Genomic DNA, 27,833 nt, shown 5'->3' with positions numbered 1-27,833 from the left:
TTATTATTTAACTTAACCCCCTGCCCTCTGGGGACCCCCCCCCCCTCCCCGTCCCCGAGGGCACGACGATAATTGGAACCGGACCGTTAGTAAGAATGCTGACTTCTAATTTGCTTTGCTTTGGTGCTTGGAAAACATTAATTTTTTTTTTCTTTTTTTATATATATATACACAAAGGTGGGTTTGTCTGTAATATAATTTTTTTTTTTTCCTTATATGACAAAAAAGCAACAACAAGAAGAAGAAATCGCCTCTGTTAATATAAGTGTTCCGTAAAAATCTCTCTTTTCTCTCTCTGCTCACCCCTCGCCCCGCTTTAATGGGTGGGTCTGTGCATGACACCGGGTCTCGACCGGCTCCGGGGGCTCCTCTTGTATAGCCGGCGCTGGTAGCTGGAGGCTGCGGGGAGAAATGGCATCGTTATTGGGATGAGGAGAAACAGGGGAGGAAGGAAAGCAGGGAAAACGCAGCACCAGGAGCGCAGCACTGCGCTCTCCTCCGTCCCTCCCGCCTGCTTTCCCCAGCTCTGGGACTGGGCTGGAGCGGAGCTGGCCAGGAGCCGGCCGGCATTTGAGGGATGTGATTTGGCTGAGCTCGATGTCATTGTTGGGAAGCTCCGAGCAGGGATGGGAGCGGGGTGTAGGCAGCCTGGGGATGGGCCGGGACGGCTCGAGAAGGGCCAGAAACCCGGCCCCATCCCTGGGGCCAGCCCTGTCTCCTCGGCAGGGCTCCCCACTCCCGTCCTCTGCTACTCACCAGCTGCAGGAGCTGCTCCTTTTTTTTTCCTTTTCTTTAAGTACCCTTGGCTCTTTCTATTAGATAATAATTATTAAATTATTATTAATAGCTCTTGGCTATTAAGCTTTTTGCTCCATCCCTCAGCTCTACCTTGGGAAAGCTTCCAGCACGGCATCTTCCCATGGCTCAGCACTGCCCTACACCCAGTGCCACCCAATGCACCTGGAGGTGCTCAAGGCCAGGTTGGACGGGCCCTGGGCAGCCTGATGGGGGGCAACCAGCCCACAGCTGGAGGTTGGAGCTGGGTGATCTTTAAGGTCCCTTCCAACTCAAGCCATTCTGTGATTCTATGATTAATTCGATTCCCATTCCTCCCAGCTGCGTGCATCCAGCACCTCGAATATCCACATCCCCAGGGGAGAGAGGAGGGGGGGGGGAAATTGTCCAAGGGCATCCCTGTGCACCACCCCCCAGGTGCAGATGACTGGGAGGGCTGAGACGTACGGTTTGTGCAGGATATCCGCGGCTCCTCCCAGCGCCCGTTGGGCTGGCAGCGGATGGTGGGCACGTGGCGCTGGATGTAGCCGTGGTCGCACTGGTACCGCACCAGGGAGTTGATCTCATAGCGCTCCTTCTTCCGGCCAAAGGTCCGGGCGTTCTCCACTACAGGTGGGTCCCCACAGGCAACTGTAGGAAATGGGGAAAGACAGTAAGAGACGGAGAACCCCTGGCAGGCGGCTCTCAACCCGTCAGCCCCATCGCTGCTTCTCCTGTGCTGTCCCGTGGGGACAAGAGGGAACGGCCTCAAGTTGCACCAGGGGAGGTTCAGGGTGGATATGAGGAGAAGCTTCTCAAAAGAGGTGATGCGGTGGCACAGCTGCCCAGCGAGGTGCTGGGGTCACTGCCCTGGAGGTGCTCAAGAGCTGTGGGGATGTGGCACTGAGGGCACAGTGGGGATGGTTGATGGCTGGATTGGGTGATATCAGTGCTCCTTTCCAAACATGGTGATTCTGTGGTGTCTGTAAGTGGGTGATGGCCGATCCTTCTGACCTTAAAGTGAGGCACTGATGGGGTGGAAAGATGCAACCACCTTGCCCATCCCTAAGATGTGGTGGGAGTGATGCCCTCCCTCGTTATTCCCCTGCTGGAATGGCATTTCTGATCCAGATAGTTTCTGGGACCCACGTGGGCAGGTGCTACCCCTCAAGCTTTTATAACATCCATCAGCCAGACCCAGGGCTAGAGAATAAGCTGAGAAAGGGGAGATTGTTTCCTTAGGAGGGTAATAGATGGAGATACTACAAAAACGGCACTATTGCTAAAGAAGTTCAAAGAAACCTAAGTTCATACAAGCTTCAATGGGAGGCAGGCTTACAGCATGAACGTTCCTGGCTGAACATGGGGCTGTTACTCTCAAAGAGCTCAGTGGCAGAACAAGGGCTCATTCCCCTCGTGCCCCAACCCCACAGCCATTGATTGAATCACCCCCATCTTGCTGGTGCACAGCAGGAGTTCACCTGTTCCCTTCTTGCACGTGAAAGGCAGGTGATAGTTGCAGGGGACGTCGTTCCATTCGCCTTGCTCATGCCAGATCATCACAACGCAGTCCTCGCCCGCGGAGAAGAAGTTGTCAGGTTGGTTGGGCCGCCAGTTCTCAAATTGCTGGGGGGAGAGGAAAACACTCGAGCCTGAGTCCCCTCTCTCCTTCCCTCCTTTGTGTCTCCTCCTGCCTCCACCTGCTAGAGACCACAGCTACCTGCACTGCTACTGCAGCCATACGCCTATGGCCATGGTGCCACGGAGCTCAGCCTCTGGTCAGGCGTGGCTTCACCAGAGCTGGTTAAAACCAGGAAAAACCACTCAGCTGAGGGCTGCCTTCACACCTTATCCAAGCACTCAGCGTGTCACTCGAGGGCTCTGTCCCCAGCACCATTCCTCCCACCAAGAACACCAATTCCCCTGCCCCAGGCTGAGGACTAGGTCTGTCCCAGTTGCTCACCAGCGAGTGCCCATCAGACCAGCGGAAATCGTTCTCCACAGCCCTGTCACTGAGGCCGATCCACTGATAGTCCTGTGCATGGCCTGGGAAAGCAGAACAGGGATAGAAGGTTAGGTGCTGGCTCACCACGCTGTGTGCAGGCACCCCTTTTCCAGCTCACCTCTTCTGGACCTGGGGCCCCGGGGTCATCTAGCACTTGCTTTTCACATCATTTTGCACAAACCTCTCCACCATAAACATGGAGTTCAGTGGATGGACCCCTCTCTGTTCTCGTGTCCCCCTGGCAGCCCCAACACTCACTGTTCACAAATTCTTGTTCCTCTGGAGTAATGATGCTGCTCAGGTGGGCTTGATGTTCTCGGCACCTGGACTCTGCGTCCATCCACGTCTCCCTCTCTTCAAAGTGCCTGTAGCAATGGCCTTGGAACTTGATCCAGCCTTCCTCACAGTTTGCCAGGTCTGAAACACACAAAGGAGGGTTGAAAAGGAGTTGGTGCAACATCTGACAGCTTTCCAACTCACCTCTTGGCAGCTCACACACTTGTGGCACGGGCCAACACATGGTCACCTCCTCTAAAACACAAAACCTGACAGTGTTGTCTGCATGGCATCCCAGGGAAAATGATCAGAAGGCACCCAAGACAAATGCAAAAGAGAGGGAAGCCTATGCTGAAGATCCCATGTTTGTCACAAAGTTATGGGTGCTATTGGAAAACTCAAGTGACACAGATTATTTCGGAGCAATTCCATCCCCATTTGTCTTCCTCGACTATTTTTTATGACCTGATCAAAGAAACGACCCTCTTTTTTCCTCCTGCAGAGTTTTGTTGCTTTGGAAAGCGTCTTTGAAACCAGAATCTCCATGACAGAATCGACATTCGTACATCAAAAAGGAACTGAGTGGTGAGAGCCCAGGATGAGGCAGTCACATTGCTTGCTGTGGTTCTGGGTTTTAGAAGAAAAGCAACCCAACCAAGATGGGAATAAAGAGATGTGAGCAGGAACTTGCTGCTCTTGGGGTGGGATTCCATCAGTCCTGATGCCTCCATCCCTTTGCATCCCTTTCTGTGCTCAGTTACTTCTGTTGTTAGCTTGGTAGGTCAAAGCACTGTTGCCTTCAATAACAGAAATTCCTGCTGATCCGCCCTTCTGGTCTTCTTCCACTGAGAAGAAGAAGAACCAACTTCCAACTGAACACTGCAGAGCTGCTCCACAGGTGCTGGGGGGCTGGCAGCAAGGTGAAGCATTTTGATGTTTTCTATGCTTTCTAACTGATCAAATGGAATATCTGGAAGTAGTTGTAGCTCTAGGCAATCACACTGGAAAACACCAGCAAAAACTCATGGAAGGGACACTGACATCGTGACAGGAAGGACTGACTCCTGAGCGTCCTGGAGACTGAAAGATTTTAGGGAAAGGAAGGTCTGCCTCATGGCAATAATAAAGAATTACATTCACCACTGAATTTGAGTCCTTTCTTTCTTCTTGTATCACCCAGAAAATGGGATGCAGGCATTATGAACCCATAAATCATAGAAAAGAGGAAAGAGAAAATTAAGTCTTGCTTGGAGCAAACAAGGTCATGAGCAGCTGCAGGGTAGGAGTCTTCTGGCAGAACAGAAGGCAGCAGGGATGGGTAAATCAGAGGCTGATTAGGTTGCATTGACAAAGAGACATAAAGACAGCACCATTCGTGCCCAAATGGTCCAAAAATCCTGAGACTTTTTTTACAGTTTACTCTGTATGCTCACGTTGAAAGCAGAAGGAGAGACACAGAGAAAGATGAAGAAAAACCCAATGCATGTTAGCGTGAATTCATCTCAAGGTGAGTAAGAAATGCAACTTATTCCTCTTGCTTGAGCAAGGCAGGGGACCTTCCTCTCAGTTCAGCTGACAGAAGTTCGGCCTTTCATCAGTTTTAAGAACAAAAAAATGCTTTTTTTTCCTTCTTGCAGAAACAAAAAGAAGTAACAGTGCAGGTCAGAGTGCGCCTCATTTTGAAGTAAAAATAGGTCACTTTATGTTTTCTCAGATATACATTCCCTGCTGGCTTTACCACGGGAAGCCACGTTGAAGAGATGACAGAAATGTCATGCTGTGTCACATCGGTGGAGACTCCTGGAGTGAAGGAGGCTTCTTCACAGAGTGAAACACAATCATTTTTACATGGCTCAGTTGAAGCATCCTTCCATGAAATTCCAGTCTAGCAGAGAAAGTTTGCCTGGGGTGGAGATGTACTCAGATGTTCCCCCACTGTCACAGACGAACAGAGAGACCCTTGACCCAAAGATGCAGCCATCAACACCATCACAGTCTGCATGCAGCTTCACCGGAGAAGCTGAACACAAACAAGAAAGCTGAAGAGGAAGCCACAGGTCCCTGCTTGGGAATCTTAGAGAACACGATGCTGTGATGAAGAAATGAATCAGAACATGAAAGCAGAAGGCTCAAAGCTTTTCCCTACTGTGTTCCAAGCTGGCTGTTAGAGGTTAGCTAATGTGATGGGAGCAGCTGGGCTCAGCTTTCTGGGGATAGGGCTGGAAGGAGGTAATGAGGCTGTTAGTAAGATTAGCTGAAGCCGAGTAGGCCGTACCGATCTCACACAGGTCCCCTCCGTAGCTGGGAAGGCATAAGCATTTGAAAGAGTCGATGCCATCAACGCAGGTAGCTCCATTCAGACAGGGGCTTGAGTGGCACTCATCAGTGTCTGCAAGAAATCAAGGGCTTCCATTAGGGCTCTGGGCAGAGAATTCCACCAAGAGGAGAACTTGTTTCCTTGCTTGTTAGGAGGGAGTATCGGTTGTTTTGGGAGAACTTGTTCAGGTCTTATTTGATAACATACTGCCACTGCTGCTGCTGGAGGAGTGAAGTCAAGAGACCCAACCCACCCTATGAGGAAGGCATTCTTGTGATGTCGCCTGATGGTTGAACGCCGCTCTGGAGATGTCAGAGCAATCCCAGCAAGACATTTCCAACACACAGCACTCAGTGACTCTGACAGCTGTGGAAACTTCTTTGCCCACCAGCTACCTGATGGGCAGAACACACCAACTTCTGCTGGGTCACAACCAGAAGAACACTGTGAAATAGATCCCTGACACACAACTAGCATTGCTGGAGATAGTTTTTTTCTTAATTCTAATTCAGATGAAGTCCTGGGGTAAGAAATCTCATCTCAGTGAAGCTAAGTGCAGGAAAGAAAAGAAGTGGGTTCAAAGGTGGTTCAGCCTTTTGCTTTTCAGGATCACAGCAAAGACTATGGTAGCCTCTTCCTTGGTGAAGAACTCCGGAGTGCAGTGCACCTCTCCACACTACTTGTTTTTTCCACTTGTGATGGGACTGGAAGAAGATGTGCATCTTTCTCAGCTGCTCATTCCCTCATGGTGGAAACTATTCCTACTTTTCCATCTAGAGCATCCCTTAAGGCGCTTTCTGCTTTCTCAGAGGTGAAAAGAGAAGTTGGTATGGGAGGAATTGGACTTCCAACTCTTCAGTGTTTCTCAACCTGCTAATTAGCACAAGCCTGGGTACTAAATGCCGTCATCTGGTAGCACTTCCATCCTCTGTCTTCTTGGGGAAGAATGAAGGAAGCACGGAAGCAGGTCACAGGTAGGCAGCTTGATCTATATACTAGAAAATCTAGTTTGTCCTGGAATTAAAGGTCTTCTTCTAGTATATCTCCAGATTGAGCCTTAGTCCTACTTACTGAACTTAAGAATCAGAAGGAAAACCATTCAGAATGAAAAGATCTCAGAGATGTTCAACTCAAGAAAGAGGACTAATTAAAAACTGGGTGGACACCCATGCAGATTATGTTAAAAGATTGATTAGATCTTCATGCAAGACAACATTTCATTCTTTTACACTCAGAAGAAACAGATTGCTGTGAAAGTGCTGACTAACACACTCCATGCTCTTCTGGATGAGAGGGGTTAGTAAGGAAACATTCGAAGATGATGAACATGCTGGCTATAGGAATACCAGAGCAGAGTAGTGATGTGAATATCTTGCTGCCCAGCAGCCAATATCTGACAGGTCAACTAAAAGCTGACATGCTCTGTAGTGTGCCTGAATGATGTGAAAAACTCTTCCTGACCTTGGATGGCAAATTGGTTTGTGCTTTGGAGCATAAGAATTGTCTTCTTTATTCTAGATCATATCAATATAAGCAACATATTTGTTCCTCAGAAGGTTGATGAACCACTTAATGCCAGTTTTGCAGCTAGCCCTTCACCGAGAGAAGGAATTTCTTCCTCTGGATTGCTCTTCTAAATACTCATGAAAGACTTCTATATTCAATATAGTGCAAAGAAAATTTGAGATCTCATTTCCACGACATTATGAAATACTTTGAGAGTTTCCAGAATGTATGAGGGGCTGTGTGCCTGCTAAGAGCCTGGTTGGCTCTTGTGTGCAGTGACACTTGGAGTTCTTAGGAGACAGAAAACATAGGGGAAAATGAAATGTCCTCAGGGATGATGACAGCTCTAGAGGATCCCTGGTCTTCCCAACAGCAGTGGCAGCAGATGTTTCATTGATCCCAGTGGGCTCCAGCTGAACAAGGAAGGAAAGGCTCTTCTTTGTCCATCAAGCTCCATCAAGAGGAAAGCACACTGCGGAAGTGGAAACAAAGCACGTACAAAGCAGAACATTTAGTGGGGAAGGAAGAGCCTTTGGTCATCCTCAGCAACGTGGAGTAGAGTTTTGGTACGTCCAAGGTCCCTTCTGAGATGCATGGGACTCACTGGGAGCTGCCATCCCTGGTAGTGAAGGAAGAAGGAGCAGACACATGCAAATTTGTTGCCACAAGTCTCCAGGTGGGAAATAACACTGGAAAAGAATTTCCTTTTACAGATAAGGTATATAATATGACTGCTCATATTATATATGCTGTAAAAACAAAGCTCTGCATACAACATGTATGTTATATACATACACACATACACTCGTATATATCACACAAAAAGTGCAGTCGTCAGTAGCGTTAGGGAAGCAGACAAATACAGATGAGACAGTATTTTTTTTCATGAGCATAGTGCAAATGGCTGGAAAGAAGACATTCTAAGCACATGATGATAAATACCAAACTCCTCCTTCAGCCCACATGCTGTTGGGACAGCGACTGGATCTCCATCTGGATGCTGAATCATAGCATTGTTTGAGTTGGAAAGTCATCTGGTCCAGCTCCCCGCTATGAACAGGGGCACTTACAGCTTGATCAAGTCACCAGGCTGATATCAGGAAACTCAAACATGTTGGCCAGCCTGGAGGAAAAGTCGCTGATTTTGGTCCCCCCAGAAAATCTGGTCTTTTAGAACTGTAAGTTTTAAATTGGCAGCCACATTGCCTCTGGAAAACGTGGCAAGCTGGTTTGTGGGTATTTCTTGGATATCACATCAAAGCCATTGGATTTAGGGGAGGTGAGAACTCCAGTAAAAAAATCCCATCTATCACTCAGTGCTTGGTTCTTAACCTTTTACATACCATACACGTATCCCCTTCCACAGGGTTTATGGCTGGTGAGGTCAGTAAATCACTGTGCCCATCCCCAGCAGCAGGAAAGCCTGCAGCAGGGGGGAGTTTGACATTCTTCCATGTAAGTGAGCTATTTGTTTGCTTGGGTGAGCAGCCATTCAAAAGTCAGCTCTGCTTTAAGGTGCAGCTCAAGAGCTTATCAGCTAACAAGGAGAAGAGACCACTGCTATTATTACCCAGTGCTCACAAAGAACAACTGATGTGGCATGGGATGCAGAACAGAGGCAGCCCTGGCTTTCAAGAGCTTCAGCTCTGAAACAGAGACAGGGAAGAAAATGCTTTGCTGTGCCAAGAATAGGAAGCCCACTTATTATTAACTCACTTCTCAAGGATAATGCAAAATCAAGAGCTCTCTGGGAGATGCTTTGCACCGTACTTCATATCACCCAGAAGTTACAAAGGATTATTCAAATCTATTGTGACAATAGGTCCTATTTTTTACTACTAACAGGACCTAAGGGATAACTTTTGGATTATTTCTTATTAATGAAACCAAAAATTACAATAAAAAAAACCTCTAATGTAAATAGGGGCTTGCATCTGGAACTTGTAAACTGCTGGCTGGCAAAAGCAAGGGGAGTTACAGAGCAATCTTTGAATTTGCCTCACACCGTTCACTTCCTCAGCTTTCTCTTACACTGCCAGACACTTACTATATTTAGTCAGCACTATTTTCTTTTGATGCAGCTAAACACAGCACAAGTATTCTCCCAGTGCCTTTGAAGACAATGTGCTGTACTGGATCATAGCAATTGGAAAGAGAAATCCTTCAGAAATGAAAAAGAAATCAGTCCTGGCTTTGCTTGGAAGGCAAACGGCATGCAAAAGTGGGCACACAGTGAGAGAGAAGGGAAGACTTTCAAAATCCCTCATCCCAAGCTAAGCAGACCATCCTAGAAACACTGCTAATGTTCCTTAAAACAACAGCCTGTGCATTTCTCTCAGTGACAGCCTGCATCCACGAGAGCAAAAGTACTCCTGAAATGAAGTCAGCTTTGTGCTTCGAACACTTATGGAGGAGAAGCAGACTGCAGACAGGTGGTGCTGCCACCCATCCCTCAGCCAATTCTAGTCTTACGTTGTGAGGAACCAGTTCAGAAAAATACTCTATGATTGGTACTCTTGCTTTTGTTCTGCATAGGAGAAAATGTAAGGCTGGAACACGAGGCATTTTCTGCATGTCCAACAGTCCCTGATGTGCTCCTCAGCCCTTCTTTATAGACCTTCCTCTACGTGTGATTATCCAAACAGGGATTCAGAGACCAGCTGCATCATTATCTTCTAGAGACTGAGGTAAAATTCCAGGTACAAGTTAAATTTGCCTTTCTGAGTCCCAGGGAAGTTTGAATTGATCACTCAAATAGAGAAGAAAAACATCTGACTGATGGACTCCTACAAGGAGAGAAGAGGAGGAGCTGAGGAGAGCAATTCCTCCATGTACCAGCATCAAAAATCATGTAGCCAGCTAGTGACTTATGAGCAATTAAGTTACTAAAAGAATGAACTATATTAATCCAACCAAAGCTGCTTCTGGAATGATCTTTTTGAAGAAAAAGAAAAAAAGAAAAAAAAAGGCTATGCCTTGGATTTCTGTAGTGTGAAGGAGGAAACACCATCAATACCTTTTCTCACTTGGATTCTAACCTTAGCTACTTTGGGGCCATTGGTGGAAGACTCCATGAGTTCTTTTCACCAGAGGCAAACAAAACTTAACACAAATTGCTGCCATTTCAGCACATTTCTATTTTTCCCTTGACTTGAGTGAAGTTTTTAGAGCAGTGGCTGGTCAGAGTGCTCCAAACCACAGCCTTTCACTGAAGTGCCAGCATGCTCTTCTCAGTTAATAATTATTTGTCTTCAAATGTTACCCAAAGCAAAAAGGCTCACTGAGCTGGCAAAGCTCTGGGTGGAGAAGCCAAGTCTATGGCCATTTCTTCATGCTGTAGGCTTCCTGTCATCAAGGATGAATCCAACTGCTGACAAAGACACGTGCAGGCAAAGCCTTCATTTTTGTTAACAACTAAAAAATATTGGCATCCCAAGTGTTAACCTCCAGTCCTCTTGTCCTTGTGGCTTTGTCTTTGAGAGAGAAGTAGAGCCTATAGAAAAAATGTAATTCTTCTGAAGTCATCCCACTAAAAAGACTGCTGAATCTAATCGGAACGCTTAAATGGCAGGACAGGAGCCCAGCAGCTTCATGCCCTGCCCTGAGCTCTGAGCTCCTTCTGTGAGCTGAACCAGCTTTGGTCATGCCTCAAAGGTAGCCGAAACACACTGCCCTTAACGAGCATCCACAGCACCCTACAACTCTGAGCACAGCACAAGGTTCCAAACCGTGGTTCCAACCCATAGCTCTTCCTTGTAGGCTTCTTGCATTCACAGTCATTCTGAAGAGTGATGAGTTCAGAAGAGGATACCTGAGAATGTTTTTCTTTATTCTTCATCATCAGCACTGTGCTCTACTTTTCTAGAGGAATCTCACCCCTGTGCAGAGGTGCTGCACATTCATGGTCAGCAACACTTTCTTGCTGCCTGGATGAGCCTTGTTCAGACCCTGACCTGGACTGCATTTCACCCTGAAGAAATACTACAGCAAAGAAGCTTATCAACAAAAGAATTCTTATACCCTGCATTATCTTCTAGAGAAGCAAAAACCAAGCACGTGTTCTGAAGCCCATCTCCAGTGCACAAGGAATCCACAGTTAAGCTTCGTGCAGTTATCACTTACCTCTGTCACCTGTTAAGAAGCCCCAGCTGCTATTTTGCCATTCCCGTGACTCACAAATACACAACATATTCCAATCTTGGAACCTTTTTCAAACCTCTTCACACATGAGCTGCCTAACACATGGTTTTCTTTCAAAATGCTTCACAAGAATGTTGGCTAACAACTGCTCTGAAGAATCTGGCAGTAGCCTTGTGGGTAATTTATAAAAAGAATGAGCAGTGAAATAAAACAACACTTTGGGGCCAATTTTTTCTCTTTTTGCTGAGCCTTGTTGGCTGGTTCCCTTCCTTCCCCTTGTCCTTCTGACTTGTTTTTGTCTCCAGGCTAGGACGTGGCAGCAAGCATGGCCCAAGGGCAGAGCCCATGAGGGATGCAAGGAGCGTTTTGGAGGCTTTCTACAAAGACAGATGGGATGTGTGGGGAGCAGGGCTGAGCTGTGGTCACCTGTTTTCCCAGAGGGAAATGATGCAGAGTGAAATGCAGTGACTTGTCCAAAGCTTTTTGAGGATGGGAACGAAGCTTGAAACAAGGCTGAGCAGCACAGAGCCCTGCATTACAGACCCGTACCAAATCCAGATCTGCCTGTGCTTAGTGGTGTGGGTTCATCAGGAAGCAGCCGACCAGGAGGCTGCATGGGAAGGGAGTGGAGTGAATACTGCTTTTGCTAGAAGCAGATCACTTTGCAAATGCATTTTTTTGCTATATTTCTGCAGCATGGCCAAATGAACAGAACCACAAGATATCTAAAAGCACCAACGTGTTTATGTGACAAGATGATTTTTGCAGTGGAGCCTGTGCTCCACAGCCTGCTCCTGGCTGTAGCAAAGTGAAACCAAGCCATTGCCAGGGATGCTGTGGGACATTACAGGGCTCCTTCCTGGCCAAGAAGTGGCTGGCAAGCATGAAAATGTTCCTGCTTGTCTTCTCATTGTAGCATCCTAGTGTCTGCATGGCATGTAAGCACTACTTGGTGAAGTGCTGTCAGAAAGCTGGTGAAGCATTTTCACCATACAAGGTTACTCAGATTTAAATACTGTATATGTTTATATTTGGCAACTACCAGCCCTGCTAAAGCACCAAAAAGGGGCAGGGTGAAGGGAGCACATGTATCAGCTCAGCTGCCAGAAGCTGTGAGCATCTCCTCACACATTTTGCCCGTTTGTGCTCCAGCGAGCAGCGTGCTCAATGCAAATGCTGCACTCAGCAGTGACAAAGCTGAGAGCAGAGATCTTTGTTCCTAGCTGGCTTGTGCCTCTCAGCCCTTCGGCACAGCAAGGCAGCTGATGGATGGCTGCTGTGGACAAGAGCTTGGAAACACCCAGGGCAGCAAGTCAGCACATCATGGAGAGAGAAACAAAGCAGGGCAGAGGCTTGCAGCCTGCCTGATCCAACTTCCCAGCCACATCTCCCAGCCAGAGTGGAAGTCTCAGGCGGGTGGAGCCGTCTTTGCTCTGCTTTTCACATGATGACAAAAAAAATGTTGTTTTCTTGAGATGAGAGCAATGGCTAAGATCAATTTCAGACGGGGTGTGAATGCCCTGGTGCCTTCCACTGATGTATCACACCCAGCGGCTCTCACTGGTCATTCACAGAGTACACTTTTTCCAGCCCCTGTTCCAGCAGCACGGAGGGGAGAGGTCACCTACATCCCAACCATCACCCATATGACCAGGGGCACACGTAGGTAGCCCAGTCATGCTCCCAGCAGGTGCCAGCTCCACCAGGAGCAGCAGCTGGAAGGAGCAGTCAACGCCTGCTGCCGTAATGCCGCAGGGAAAGGTCCCCGTGCACCTCCTGGTGCTTTCCCTGGGCGGGCCCTCAGCTCTGCAATGGGCAGGCGGGAGGAGATGTACCCCCTCCCTCCTTTCCCTTCCTGTTAGGGTTGGGAGAAGGCACAGTACCTTCTGTCGTGGGTCCCAGTGCATCTATTGCTTCTTGGGAGGCTGGATGCAGGGCGGCAGTAGCAGTGGCTGGCAGATGGGGATTGTCGAGGACAGCAGCTGTTTCTGTCTCTTGTCCTGACGCCGCGGGAGCAGAGGGCTCTATTTCAAGCTGAGCCTCTTCAGTGTTTCTGGGTCCCTGTGTTAGTTCAACATCTGGAGCGCTGGTACTGATTATAGTGTCTGGGACAGAGGTTTCCCCTGAAACGCCTGTGATCAAGTGTGATGTTGCGTCAGGAATTTCCTCCTCAGGAGCACTGGAGGGCTCACCACTGTCCAGAGACGTGGCAGCAGTGTCGGTGCTAACAGCAGGCAGCCCAGGAGTTTCCCCACTGCTTTCGTGGGCTGTGGATGTCTCTATGCCAATCTCAGGAAACGCAGATGTTTCACCACGGGCTTCCTGACTTGTGGATGTTTCTACACGAATTTCAGGGAAGGCGGAACTTTCCCCACTTACTTCTTGAGTTGTGGATGCCTCTATGCTAACCTCAGGATAGGCAGATTCTTCACCCCTGGCTTCTTGTGTGGAAGTCTCTATGCTAATTTCAGGAAATGCAGATGTTTCCCCACTGGTTTCATGGACAGTGGATGTCTCTATGGTAATCTCAGGAAATGCAGATGTTTCACCCCGGGCTTCTTGACTCGTGGATGTTTCTATTCTAATTTCGGGAAAGGCAGACGTTTCACCGCTGATTTCATGGACAGTTGAAGTTTCTATGCTAATTTCAGGAAATGCAGATGTTTCTCCACTGATCTCTTGAATTGTGGAGGCTTCTATGGTAATCTCAGGAAACGCAGATGTTTCACCCCGGGCTTCTTGACTGGTGGATGTTTCTATTCTAATTTCAGGAAAGGCAGAACTTTCCCCACTAATTTCATGGACTGTGGATGTTTCTATGCTAATTTCGGGAAAGGCAGACGTTTCTCCACTGGTTTCATGGACTGTGGAGGCTTCTATGGTAATCTCAGGAAATGCAGATGTTTCACCCCTGGCCTCTTGAGTGGTGGATGTTTCTATTCTAATTTCAGGAAATGCAGACGTTTCCCCACTGATTTCTTGAAAGGTGGATGTTTCTATTCTAATTTCAGGAAATGCGGATGTTTCCCCACTGCTCTCTTGTATTGTGGATGTTTCTGTGCTAATTTCAGGAAAGGCAGACGTTTCCCCACTAACTTCCTGAATTGTGGATGTCTCTGTGCTAATCTCAGGGTATGCAGATGTTTCCCCACTGGTTTCTAGATTCGTGGATGTTTCTACACTAATCTCAGGGTATGCAGATGCTTCCCCACTGATTTCTTGACCTGTGGATGTTTCTATACCCGTTTCAGGGAAGGCAGATGTCTCACCACTGATTTCATAAGCTGTTGATGTTTCTATACCACCTTCTGCAGACGTTCCCCCACTCAGGTCTCCAGACGCAGAGCCCTCACCACTTGGCCCAAAGATATAGGGAAATGTGACAGCTGTTTCCCCACCCAGCTCCTGTGAAACCGTTGGCCTTGTCACAACTTCTACTAAATCGGATGTGACTAAAGTGACTTCTGGAAGTCCCGAGACCTCTCCACTAATATCAGTCACTGCTGAAGGTTGTCCACTTAGATCTGTGGCTCCAGAAACGTCTCCACTGAAAAATGGGATCCCGGATGGCTCTCCGCTGAAGTCTCCTGTTCCTGAAGGAAGCCCACTAGACTGCACAGCTCCAGACCCTTCTCCAGATAGTCCTCTGTCTCCAGAAAGAAATCCACTGATTTCTATCATCCCAGATGGTCCTTCTCCCACCTCTTGCGCAACTGATGTCTGCGTTACAACTTCTACCAACGTGGTATCCACGAGAGACACGGTAGGAAAGCCTGAGGCGAGCCCACTTTCCTCTCCAGATGCAAGGCCACTGCTGACTTCAACCCCAGAGGTTTCTCCACTGCCCTCAACTTCTCCGCTTGGAAATCCACTCATCTCAAGCACTCCAGACGCGCTCCCACCGAAGTCAATGTGTCCCGAAGGCTGACCGCTGACCTCTATGCTCCCAGACACCATGCCTGATGTCTCTCCTGAAGGCAGTCCGCTGATCTCCAAGATCTCTTTTGCTTCTGCTTCTGCAGTTGATGGGGTTGTCACTTCTTGCAGGCTGGTGCTTATAAAGGTAACGCCTGAGATCTCACCACTTCCATCAACACCAGAGGTAAGGCCACTCACGTCCACCGGGCCGCTCACCTCGGGTATGCCAGATGGTTCCCCACTGATGTCCAGTCCTGAGGGAAACCCGCTGAGCTCAGGCACCCCAAAAGGCTCTCCACTGAGCTCAGGCAGCCCAGAATGTTCCCCACTGAGCTCAGGCACCCCGGAATGCTCCCCGCTGAGCTCAGGCACCTCAAAAGGCTCTCCGCTGAGCCCAGGCACCCCGGAATGTTCCCCACTGAGCTCAGGCACTCCAGAATGCTCCCCGCTGGCTTCAGCACCCGAAGGCAGCCCTCTAGCCCCACTGCTGTCCCACTCTGCAGATGGAAACCCCGACAACTCTCCTTCACCACTGACTCCAATTGATCCTTTTCCCTCCTCTTGCCGTCCCGGTGCTGCCGTTACAACTTCCACCAAAGTGGAATCCACAAGGGAGACAGTGGGAAAACCAGAAGTGAGCCCACTTTCCTCTCCAGATGGCAGGCCGCTGATGAGCTCAGTGCCAGAGATTTCTCCACTAAATCCAGAATGCAGACCACTGCTTTCAGCTCCAGATGGCATCCCGCTAACTTCTGGTATCCTCGAAACAGACACCGATACCTCTTCCTCTGCAGAAGGTAAGCCACTGGTATCAACAGTGCCAGAAGGCAACCCGCTCACGTCCCCTGAGGGAAGGCCACTTTCTCCAGGTACAAAGCCACTGCTCTGCAGGTCTACAGATGGTAATCCACTTTCTCCAATCCCGGAGTGCTCTCCACTCAGTTCAAAACCTCCAGAAGCTGGTTCTCCACTCGTGTCTGGGGCTCCAGATGCTGAAGGTTCACCACTGGCTGGGTGCTCTCCAGACTCAGGGAACTCTCCAGACACTTCGGGGATGGAAGCACTGGTACTTGTTTCCTCTGGTATTACAGTAGCTGGAGGAAAAGCAGATGGTCTCACTGGAGAAGGAGGGAAGAGAGAGAGGGAAATAGGACAACTAGTTAATATTAACAATTTCCTAATTTACCTCCAAACTGACATCTAATAACATCACATTTGGGATAAAGGGCTCTGTCAGAAATCCTTTGATACCCTCAAATCTGCTAATGAGGATAATGTCTTAAATAACTGTTACACACAAATTGCTGGGAAACTGACAGAATACATCAACTTCTGGCATGGGACAATGGCAGCTGTGACAGTAATTCCCAGGAGCCAAAATAAAGCTACAGTTTCCTTTGACATGGCATGTGGAATAGAAGTTTGGTGCTGCCCTGAGCACATCTTGGCTCTGTCCTCTGGGCATGGGGTCAATTTCTAGGCTGCCTCCTGGACACACAACATATTTTGTGAGATGCCCTGGCAATGTAAATGTTGGTCTGCAACAGCTATGCTGGCCAACGCCATTCCGGTAGCACAGCTGGTCACACAGCAAAAAATTCTATATACCTGTGTAGCTCCTCCTGTGGAGCTCCTCCTGTTGTACCTATGTACACAACTAATTTGCTAATAAGGTGAAAAACACAAAACAAACACAAAAGAATATGGGACTGCCTATCAGTTCACAGCCTGTTCCACAGTAATGTGCAAAACCAGCGGAGCAAGAAGTCCTTCCTTCAGTTTAAATAACTGAAGTTCCTTGGTCCCACACTTTCTCTGAGACTCAGCATGCCCTTCCCGTCCCATTGCCTCCACTTTAAGGTAGCCTGTGGAGGATGACGTGTCCCTAAGGAGCACTGTGTGTCTCGAGTGCCTTCACACTTGCCAGCACACTCCTCTGAAATGCACCTGAAGCTGTTACATGAAAAGCTAACTCCAATGAAGAGAGCCCTCTAATTCCACCTTCCTCCTCAGCTGCATTTGGAAGGCCCTTCCTTCAGCAAGGACACAGTCAGTTTATTTCAGAAGTGCTCTGGTTCAACAATACCAATCACGACTCAAGAGACGGTGCCTGGCCCACCTGAGAGCAGCGATACGTCGGTTGGGAAGACCTCTGTTCCCCAGGCTGTCTGATTCTCAGGCTCAGCAGACAGCTCTGTCTCCACAGTTGTCTCCTCCCCAGAAGGTATATCCTCCACTCCAGGGATCACTTGGGTTACCATCACCTCTTCTTCAAAGGGTGAGGTCACCCCCTCCTCCTCCATGGATGGCAGAGCTGGAATAGAAAGACACAGGACGGAGTGTCCAAGAGTTCATAGTCCCAGATGAAGCAGCTCCGTAAGTGATCCAGATACCAAAATAATAAGCCGTGGTGAAAAAGTATGCTGGGCTCTTGATACTGGGAGACAAGCTGAGCAGAGAAGTGGAGGCAGAGGGAACCGGGTGAGATTTTCCCTCTGAGGCACTATGAAGGCCAGGTTGGATGGGACCCCAGGCAATCTGATCTAGTGCTTGAGTTAGTGGGTGGCAATCCAGCCTATGGCCGGGCGGTTGGAAGTGGATGATTGCTGAGGTCCCTTCCAACCCAAGCCGTACTATGACCAAGTTAATAAAGTAAATACACAGTTATGAGGATGTGCTTCTGAGGTCCAAAAAGAAGCAAGGCTTTGGTGAATCCCACTTAGCCTTAAGTATGACCCTGATGCACCCATGCTCCCATTGCAAAACCCCATTCCCCAAGGAGGAAGGACCTAGTAGGGATGGGACAGTACCTCTGAAGCAGAAAGCATGATGCCGTGACAGAGGGTCAGGAAAGCCTGTCTGGTTGTAATGCTGGTAGATGGTCCTCACACCAGGTGCATCCCCCCCGCAGCCAGGACGGGGGCTCACGATGGGGTACCGCAGGCTGCCGTCAGCCAGCCACCCAGGGTAGCACCTATCCAGGCCCTGCTTCCAGGCAGCGTGGAGTTGCCCAGCAGAGGCCAGCGTGGCATTTTGGCTTGCACAGTACAGCTGGGCTTCTTGGAAGGTGAACTGCTCTGGCTGGGTCGCAAAAAACACCTCACCTGTGGGCCGATAGAGAAGACAAGCATAAGCCTGAACCTCACCACCTCTGGCATCCCGCGGTGTGCCTGCCCAGCACTGCTGTTACCCACACATGCAGGAATGGGGGCAGCATACCCTTCAGCCTGTCGATGTAACAGTACACATCGTAGGTCTCTGAGGCCGGGCGCATGCCATATGAGCGCACACCCGGGGAGCTCTCTTTGTCTCCTGCACAGTTGCTGCGGGGATTCACAATGGGATACCTGACAAAAGAAGAGAGGAGGTGACCCACAGTCAGCTTTATGGACTCTGGGCTGAAGGATCTCAGCATACTTGGGAACAGCACATCATATCTTCACATCTAGAGGTGCTCGGTAACCCCAGCGTGACTTGGAAACCTGCACTTACAGCTTGGGGCAGTGAAACTTTCCTCCATTTTTTCATACATGTCAGCTCACTGTGAAATTCATCACTAATCACACAGATTAGGAACAGACTGAGAAGAACGAGTCTATTGGCCACTATATGATGAGACAACTTTAGGCTAGGACAGCTTTAACTGCAGATAAATAAAGCAGCAGCACAGACCAGAGGGAAGCCTCAAGTTCATAGAATGGTTTGAGCTGGAAGGGACCCTTAAAGGTCGTTTAGTCCAACTCCCCTGCACTGAACAGGAACACCTACAGCTGATCAGGTGCTCAGAGCACCGTCCAGCCTGACCTGGGATGTCTCCAAGGACGGGGCATCCATCATTCATGGCTGAATGATCATTTCACAGAGATGTATTCCCTTGATCGATACGGCTTTACCTGACCGTCTGGTCCCGCAGCCAGCCAGCATCACACTGATCAAAGCCAGCCTCGTAGGCAGCCTGGAGCTGCTCAGGAGTGGCAATAACGGCGTTGTTCTCCAGGCAGGCCTGTTGGGCTTGGACGAAGGAGAGGGCGTATCTGCTGGTGGCAGCACGGTAGTGAAACACCACGCCTGAGGAAAGAGGAACCATGGTGAAACAGGGCACTAGGAGCCCCCAGACTGAGACGTGTCACCAGATAGGATCTTCCCAACAGCTATGAAAGGATCACTCCTGCAAACTCACTTGGATGGAGATCCCTCGTTCATTGAGCTCTGCATTATAGAGTGATGTTTTGGGCATCTCTATAGCCTTCCTGGGATCTAGTTCCCTTGACTTTCCCCTCCCCAGATGCATAAGGGAATGCAGAGTACCACCACTGCTGCCATCAGACATCTGATCCCCATCCTGCTTATGATGAAGAACCCACAGCTCCCCTCCATGGCCCTTCCATCCCACCCATGGTGGAAGCATTCAGCCTGCAAACTCCAAGCACCCAAACAGGCCTGCAAACCTCTAGAGAACTGGACATCCTTTGTACTGGCAGAAGATCAGACTATTTTCAGACCATTTTTAGGCTTCTTGGAGTGCTGGTGACTTACCAGTGGGGGAAATGGGCTGCCTGGGGAGGAGGGCAACATCAGGGGCTGCTGTCACTTGCACAAGATGATCTTCTACAGTGAATGGTGAGGCAGACTCCAATTCTGGCGTGGCAGTCACTCCTATTGCCACCTCCACCGAGGTCACCTCTGCCATTCCAGTGGTGAAAGCAGTGTCTGAGACTGATGTCGTGACCTCTTCAGGCACAGCCCATACCCCTGTGACCTCCTCTGTGGTCACGTTCACTTCCCCTGGGGAAGCTGTCTCTACTGTGACGCCGGTGGTGAAGAGGTCGGGCAGAACGGTGAAGGCTTCATACAGCTCAGTGGCAGTGGCTGTGATCTCCATGGGCTCCAGGGTAGCGATGCTGCCACGGGCCTCCTCCTCCGTGGCATTGCGTGGCAGGGGCAGCTCCACCTCAGTCTGTGTGACGGTCTGTATGGTGAAAGCACTGCCCAGCTCGGTCCCAACCTCATCGGTGAACTGTCCTGGGATCAGAGCCTCGAAGTCATCACCTACATTGAGAGACAAAGCAAGGATTGCAGGACATGGTCAGTCCAGCAAGGTGTACAGTGCTGGTGCTGTCGTGGAGGGGGAGATGAGAGTTTGCTGGCTCCAGTGGCAGCAGGGCACGGAATCACAGAATCATAGCATGGTTTGGGTTGGAAGGAACCTTAAAATACCGTTTAGTTCTGACCCTCTGTCGTGGGCATCTTCCACTAGATGAAGGTGCAAAGCCCCATGCAGCCTGCTCTTGGATAATCATGAGTTGGAGGCAATGACTCACCCCGGCTCCCCAGCTGGAAAAGCAGACGGCTTTCCCCGTTCCCCCAGCTCCCGTTCCCGGGAGCACCCTGCACAAATCCGAGTCTGCACTGACCTCTAGTGCCTGCCGCAAGGAACTCAAGGTGGCATGGGAGCAAGGAAAGCCTCTACAGCAACTTTGAGCCTGAGGAAGGCACAGAGATCCTTAAACTAACTGCATGAAGTCACACCTGGATCACTACCTTCCTGCTCTGCTCTGCTCAGCTGGGGACCTAGGAACTCATCACATAAATGCATGCTACCTCCACCACCGAGACAGCTGAGGTCACTCAATGCAGCAAACTTAAACAAATGCTTTACTCCCACCTTCCTCCTCCCAAATCATTTTTCTGCATGAGTCACGTCCTTTAGGACAATATGCTTGTTGACATCCCACTGAGCAGGTCAGCCTGCAGATGGGGACTGAAAGAGCAGCACTGAACCGAGCAGGTCAGGGAAGGATGGCAATACAGCGAGGCAGGTCTCAGCTGGGGAAGGAGAACTAACAAGATACCATAAGGCTTTGCCCGTAATACTGCTGTCCCCACTCTATTTATTTCCAATTCCATTTTCCTGCTATTTCATTTAAGCCAGTACCTCTCAGATCTTAAAGGATTCAATAAATTAGCCAGAGATGCTCAAGCAAGGACTGGCTGTACTCAGCAATTTTGAATGAATGCCCTGAGATAACTGGAAGGCTGTGCTGTGGGAACACAGGTCACATAGATAGATACCAAGAAGCCTGAGAGCTTTTACAGGGACAGATACTTGAGCCTCCTGATGCACAGATCATACTTATATCTGGCCACAATTGGTTTGAATGAAAGGGCTTTCAGAACATACTATTTTTGTAAAGAAGGACTTCTACGTGAATGCTGTCCCCTCTGGCTGCCTAAGCTGATCGTGCGCAGCTGCGTTTGTCCTCTCCTTGCTGCAAGGAGAAGAGTGCAGGCAGGAGAAAGAGGGCGTAGCGGGGACGCTCTGCACTTCCCAGGCACGATTTTGCCAGAGGCTGCTGCACTCTGATTTATCCCAGCATGGACACTGGGATGTGTGCCTGCACTGCATCACAGCCCTACACAGGGTCAGGTCTATTTTCTTTTTCCTTTGCTTCCATCTCCTGCACTCAAAGTCCTCTACATGGAGCACCTGAGGTCTGTTCCACATCTCCTGAACTGCTACTCGGACAGACATCCATACACTTCTGGGACTCTTTATTTCCTACCTGAACATGAATACATGAAGAGCCTAAGATCAGGTGCCTTTGCAAAAATAAATAAAGAAATAAACAAAAATCAAAGAAGCAAGAAGCTTCTCTGCCTTAGTTCAGAGAGGGTCTATCATAAAGGTAAGTATCATACAGAGAGACTAGAATGCAAGTGTTTGGAGGCACTGGCTAACGAGGGCAGGTGAAACGGTGAGCTGCAATCTGTCTTTTTTATTGGTGTGCCTTCTGTGCTGCTCTGCAGTGACCAGAAACACTGAACCACTACACCACTACCTGGGAGTGCCTGAGATGAAAAATGACCAGCAGTGGAATACTTTCCTCCCCCATCTGCCTGTGTGAATTACTATTATTTTAATTCATGCTCCTAGACTGCATCAGTGAATGGTTTTGAAAGAAAAATTGGAGTAGTCCCATCTCGTCCCCATTCAAAGCAGCAGACAAACATCGGTGAAGACCGTGATGGAAACGCACTAGGGATATGTCCAGGTTAAGTGAGCTGCAGACAAGGAGCTCCTTCTCATTACGTAGGCAAGGAGACATCACTCAGAGCACTCACCACTGTAGCAGATGGCATCGTAGCGGGAGCTGGGGTGAGGGTACCCCGTCTGGTTGGCAGGGTTCAGGTAAACGGTCCGCACGCCCACCAGGTTCCCTCCGCAATTGGGCCGTGCTCTGGAGATGGGGTAGCGAACGCTGCGGTCAGCCAGCCAGCCTGCACTGCACACGTCCATGCCATCCTTCCAGGCCAAGTACAGCTCGCCCGTGGTGGCCAGGCGAGCTCCCAAGCTGTGGCATTTGTCAAAAGCTTCCTGGAAGGTGAACTTCTCGGGGGAGGTGGCGTAGAAGACTTTGCCTGCAATCACAAGATCCATTAGCACAGGGGTCAGCTGTTGAGTTTAATCCCAATTCCCAACCCCAATTCCCAATCCCAATTCCCATCTTCTTCCCACTCCTGAGTCTGGATAAAATGAAAGTCCTGTGTCCTACAGCTTAACTGCAGCCTCATGTTGGTGATTATCTCTAAAGACCAGAATAAAGGGGGTCTTAGGGAGTAAATTAGTTGGAGGAAGACTTCCTTAACTATCTGGAGTCAAAGGGCCAATTTCAATTCTGATGTGCCGAATAATTCAGTGGATCCCTGTTGTGTGCATGGTGGGCACTTCTGGAAATCACATCCTGGAATGGATGGTTAGAGACACGTGGGATGGCATGGCTCTGTGGGAGGCTAGACCAACTGCACCCTCTATGCTGCATTAATCATTTAACAGTAAAATTATCCAAGGTCTTCCAAATAGAATGTAGAGAACATTTGGCCTTGCTGGGGGATGTGATTTCCAACTGTAAATTGTCATCTTCTAGGTCATTTGTGCCCTGCTGTCTAGACTAGGCACAAGCAGAGCATTGGCTGCTTCTGCATCTAGTGAGAACCCCCCAGTCACCTTGCATTTGCTCTGCATAGCAGTAAACATCATAGGTTTCATCTGTCTCACGGACACCGTAGGTCCTCACTCCTGGAAACTCATCCTTGTCACCGTAGCAGCGCTCCCGAGGCAGATGGATGGGGTACCTGGGGGACAAGGTGCATAGAAGCAGGATGGGGCAGCAGCACAGGGCTGAAGGAACTAGCATCCTGCTTTCCCTGTGACAGTCTTGAGAACAAGCCAAACACATCAGAGACCAAGGTGCCCATGAATGGGGACACAGGACTCAGCATGGTTGAGCCACACTTGTGGATTTTCTTGGCATTTCCCAACTGCTTCTCAACCATACTCCATCAGCGGCTTTGTTACAAATACCTTCCCTAAAGTGGCTTTTATCTCCCCTTACCTGACAGTCTGGTCAGCCAGCCAGCCGGCATCACACTGCTCGTACCCATCCTCATAGGCAGCCTGCAGCTGCTCAGGGGTGGCAATGACAGCACTGTTCTGGATACAGGCCTGCTTTGCCTTCTCGAAGTTCAAGGTGTACCTTGTGGATATTGCTCTGTAGTGGAACACGACGCCTGGAAAACATAATGGCCATCATGGACACGTCTGCTGGAGGGCAACCAGCCCCTTTAACTCCAAAGGAGTTAGGGATTGAAAGAAAGGGGAGAAAAACAATGAATTATTTGTACTGGTGGTGTAAGTTTGAGCATCCTAAGATAAAGGGTGACTTGGTGGACCTTGCAGAGCACATGACATTTTATACCAAGGCATACCACTTAAGGTCTGTAGATTTTCTGAAGGTATCTAAGTTTTGGGTTTTTTTTGTGGTTGTTGTTTTAATAAACAGGACTCTATACAAAGGATGGCTGTCTGTATGCTCTGGTCTGGCACCAGTTCAGTGGAAAATTCACCAGGAGGCAACGAGGGGACTGTGATGTGGATACTCGAGTGCATGAAACCAGCAGAAGCCTGCTGGTTTTTCCTGTTGTGGTGGAAGCTATCCTCCTGGCCTGCATTGAAAGCAAAACCCTTGATAAAGGTCAGGATTGTAGGAACCCTAACTTTACTTATTTTATTCACTTGTTAATAGAATGAGCTTTGGGGAAAAAAAATCCAGAACAGACTAATTGTCCAGCTGAGGGCATCCCTTCTCCTGCAATATTTGGAAGAATTAAAAGGCTTTGCACTAGCCCTGCTCCTGATTCACTCCTCTGAGCAATGGCCCAGAATATCCAGCTCCACCTCCTGCCAAGACATCATCTTGCCGTCTCTGTAACTCACCTTGTCAGAGGAGTCAGTTTATTGGCATCATATTCTGCCGTGAGTCATTCTACTGTTTTGTTTGCTCTGCTGGAATAAATACTTGGCCCAGGGCTTGTGCTCACCTGCACTTGGCCTTGTGTGACCTGACCAGAAGGGCTGGTGCTTATGAAGAGAGCAGCACCTTCTCTCCTTTCTGCCCAGGCCAGATCGTGGGAGGAAGCAGCAAAGGCAGGGTCTCACCTTTCACCAGGACTTCTATTGTGTCTTGTCTGTCCTCAATCCCGTACATCACTTCACAGCGATAAATCCCCGTGTGGTTGGATCTCAGCGCCTTGATTTCCAAGGTGGCGTCAGTAGGGATGGCGGGGTAATTGGGCAAGGAGATCACCTCTTTGTACTCTGCATTGAGCCGGATCTTCCCACCGGTGGCCACTAGTAAGACGATCTCTGATTCGTTGGAAAGCTTGCTCCATTTGATCCGCGGGGTTAGCAGAGCACTGGTGTCCTCTTCCTCTGGGATGTTGAAATAGCAGGGGATGTTCAGGGAGCTTCCCAGCACAACACGCAGGGGAGACTGCTCAGGTATCTTCACTTCCAGGCCATCGCTACTGTCTGCCAGTTCCCAAACAAAGCAAGGGTTACATCAGTAATGCACTATATCCTAAATATCCAGTGCTTCCATATGCTGCAGTGCCTCTATCTGCTTTGAGAGCCTCCTACCCCCACATATTCAAGTGTACCCTTTTTGTCTAGTCTCCATGGTTGCTCTTGGGAGTTGGGAGCAGCGCCAAATGTGGGGATGAATGGAGTGAAGGGGCCTCCTGCAGTGTGGCTGCTGTCCACAACATGAGATCACAACTGATAGGGCAGAAGAAAGGGAGAATGCTGAAATTCCCTTGACTTCCCCACAAACCCATGTTTGACTGAACTGTCTCCCCATCCTCCCAAGCACAATAACAATGACAGTTTGTGGCATCGCACCCATCCAAAGAAGGGCCCCATGCATACACACAGCAAGTCTTGGGCACACCTAGAGATGTCCCCGTTTGGTGGTGGGACCAGTGTGCAGCACGTTGCTCAGCGCTGGCTCCTAGCACCCTGCAGCACGTACCTGAGAGCTCTGCGGAGGCAGCTGTGGTGATGGCTTGCAAACACACAAACACTAGTAGTAGAGTGGTCATAGTTTACCTGCTGGGAACAACACAGGGAAAAAGGATTTGTAACAGCTGTATGTTTGTGTAGAGGGGAGCTGTGGGTGATGCAGTGGGACAGGGCAATGCTTTCAGCACCAGCTCACAGCAGGAGCTGCCCATGACCAGCATCTTCCATCCAAGCCAACATGGCTCTGGGACCAGATGTCTGGATGCATTTTGTACGCTTTAAAGGGAAAACTGTCCCCATAAAATGGAAAAAGCAAAGGTTGCAATGCTTTAGTTCCACTCACTGCAATGACAGCATACATAGACTTACATGCAAATGGATCCTGAATTGATATGGGGAATCCATACGATGTAATTCTAGGCCTTGCAGCCCCATACAATAAATATCTTGTCAGGATCCATCAGCTAGTCAGAGCAACCTGATACTTCAGAAAGCTTATGAAAAGAAAAGAGCATCCTACAGACACTGAATGACAGAAGCAATATAGGCTAGACCAACTAAATTAATCCTAAACGGATTATCATTCATAATAGTTTTTCTGTACCATATCATTAGATATAAAACAGCTGCAAGTGCTGAAGTTGGTTTTAATATTTCCAGTAAAAACTGTGTCCTCCAGCAACACGACGCTGTTTGGCACCACATTTCCCCTGTGACTCAGGATGGACAACACCTTCTGAATCACTGGAGTTTCCTTTGAGGTCACCTGTCCAAATATTGGCCACTTCTCTTCCGTGATCTAGAAAGATCCCAGCTGGCAGGGAACGTCCTGAGTATAGAACCTATCAGTCTAGAAGAAAGGGCCTCCAAATAGCATCGCTGGCATAATGTGTGGCCAAAAAACCCCCTCTTCCTGAACAGTCCAGCATTAGCCTTTTGATGCTGAAAAACTGACCTCCATGCACACATTCATTTCAACATGACACATCACAGAATGGCATCTCTGTGAAGTCTCTAGTTAATAGAGACAGCTGTACTGGAGAAAAACAGGACAGAACGGGGCTCTGGACCACATTGGCAGAGAAGCTCTTGTAGGGCTATGTGACCAGACATATCTCAATTTCTGTTGGGCCTGGGAACAAAAATGCCAGTAAGTGCCAACCTCAAGGACAAACTGAGGAGTTGTGTGTGTGTGTTTGTGTGTCCTTTTAGCTAGGAATGACTTATACGTGTATAATCAATTTACTAGCAACAAAACAAACCACAGCCATGGTGCTGGCCATCAGTAGGGGGAAACAAAGACAGTTGTCATGCTGTAGTGACGCAGAAGAGGCCAAGGGATTTGGCACCCAGAAGCTGGACAATAGCAGAGACAGAGCACAGGAGGGTCTGGGGGCAGAGAAGTGCCTTCTGCTCCTCAGAAGCAAGAATTGGAAACACCATCTGCTATGGACAAACAGAATGAAATCAGCCACACTCAGGAGTCCTTAAAGAGCTGGCTGCATAAACTGCTGGCCTGCTGATGTTCGTTTTTAATGTGTGCTGGAGCACTTGGGCAGGTCCTAAACACTAGAGCACCGTGCCAACAGTCAGCAGTGACACGCAAAGAAGAACCTCCTGTTTGACTGGCATCAGCTGCAGGCAAAATAATGGAAAATCTGATACTGCCTTCAATTCACTAAGCACTGAAGAATACGTACCATATCTATTTTAGCTGAGGAACTTGCAGAGAAAACAGATCAAGATTCCATGCTTAATGTTGTTGGTTGGTATAATTCTAAGTCTGTCTGATAAATCTGCCTTCATGGTTGTAACATAATGTAATTAGATTTTGATAAGGTTTGTCTTTCATGGGGTTCTGTGCTATGAGGATGCATAATATTGATAATCATAGAAACACGAAGTTGGAAAAGATCAACTAGTCCAAGCATCAACCTCAGCAAAGGCTCTTTGATCTAACAGAAAGGCATAACAAGAACTAACAGCTGGGAACCATATGCCAATCAAATTCAAATGGGAAACAAAGCCCACATTTTAAACATGGGCTGATGGATCACTGGAACTGGTGCCAAGGGAAGCAAAGGAGTTTCTATCCCTCGGTAGTTTCAAATCCATACTTGGAGACCTTTTTGCAAGATATGGCTTAGGCAAAGTAAGTTACTGGGTTTGATACAGAGATAGCTGGGTGAAGTTTGAAGGGTCTAGATGCCCAGGAGATCAGCCCAGAATGATTCCTTCTGACATAAAAATTCATGAATACAAATATATCAGTGTTCCAATCTCTGCTCTTGTATTATTCATCTTGCCTGGCTCTAGGCAGTACAAAGAACCATGAATATCATGCAAACTTTTTAACAGGCTTATAGAATTGAAGGCAAACTCATAGTGTAAAGTTAACTGCTTTTCCTGTTCAACCTAAGCCAGCCATCCCTCAGGTCTGCCCAGGAGAGGCATCAGGACAGAGAAAGAGATTTAGGGGTAAGCTGCCAGCGGAGGAGATGGATAACGGCTCAATCTGTATTTTAGAGAACATCTCCAGG

At 48.7% G+C, this 27,833-nt stretch overlaps 1 protein-coding gene across 1 annotated transcript; it reads right to left on the bottom strand.

Annotated features, from left to right (window-relative positions):
* Positions 1-316: 316 nt before the first annotated feature.
* ACAN (aggrecan) lies at positions 317-25,373 on the bottom strand. The gene is made up of 17 exons (XM_042824496.1): positions 25,304-25,373; positions 24,433-24,804; positions 23,330-23,504; positions 22,942-23,069; positions 22,059-22,355; positions 19,473-19,985; positions 18,830-19,004; positions 18,156-18,283; positions 17,747-18,040; positions 17,056-17,250; positions 12,902-16,054; positions 5,331-5,444; positions 3,038-3,196; positions 2,738-2,820; positions 2,256-2,400; positions 1,243-1,425; positions 317-399 (listed from the first exon to the last, which is right to left on the bottom strand). Exons 1-17 carry the CDS (start codon positions 25,371-25,373, stop codon positions 317-319), a joined length of 6,267 nt encoding a protein of 2,088 aa, XP_042680430.1.
* Positions 25,374-27,833: the final 2,460 nt, after the last annotated feature.

Source organism: Centrocercus urophasianus, unplaced genomic scaffold (assembly GCF_019232065.1).
Source record: "Centrocercus urophasianus isolate 14NV4802_14NV808 unplaced genomic scaffold, USGS_Curo_1.0 seq_23, whole genome shotgun sequence".
Lineage (NCBI taxonomy): Eukaryota > Metazoa > Chordata > Aves > Galliformes > Phasianidae > Centrocercus > Centrocercus urophasianus.
The sequence above is the reverse complement of the archived record's forward strand: the minus strand, read 5'-3'. Positions and strand labels throughout refer to the sequence as shown.

Excerpts from the sequence above, each read along its gene's own strand:
- ACAN (XM_042824496.1), bottom strand. The coding sequence starts at position 25,373 with ATGACCACTCTACTACTAGTGTTTGTGTGTTTGCAAGCCATCACCACA. Across the intron at positions 22,356-22,941 it reads CTATGCAGAGCAAATGCAAG|GCAAAGTCTTCTACGCCACC; the intron begins GTGACTGGGGGG and ends TTGTGATTGCAG. Across the intron at positions 19,005-19,472 it reads GCAGCCCATTTCCCCCACTG|GCGTGGTGTTTCACTACCGT; the intron begins GTAAGTCACCAG and ends CTCTTTCCTCAG.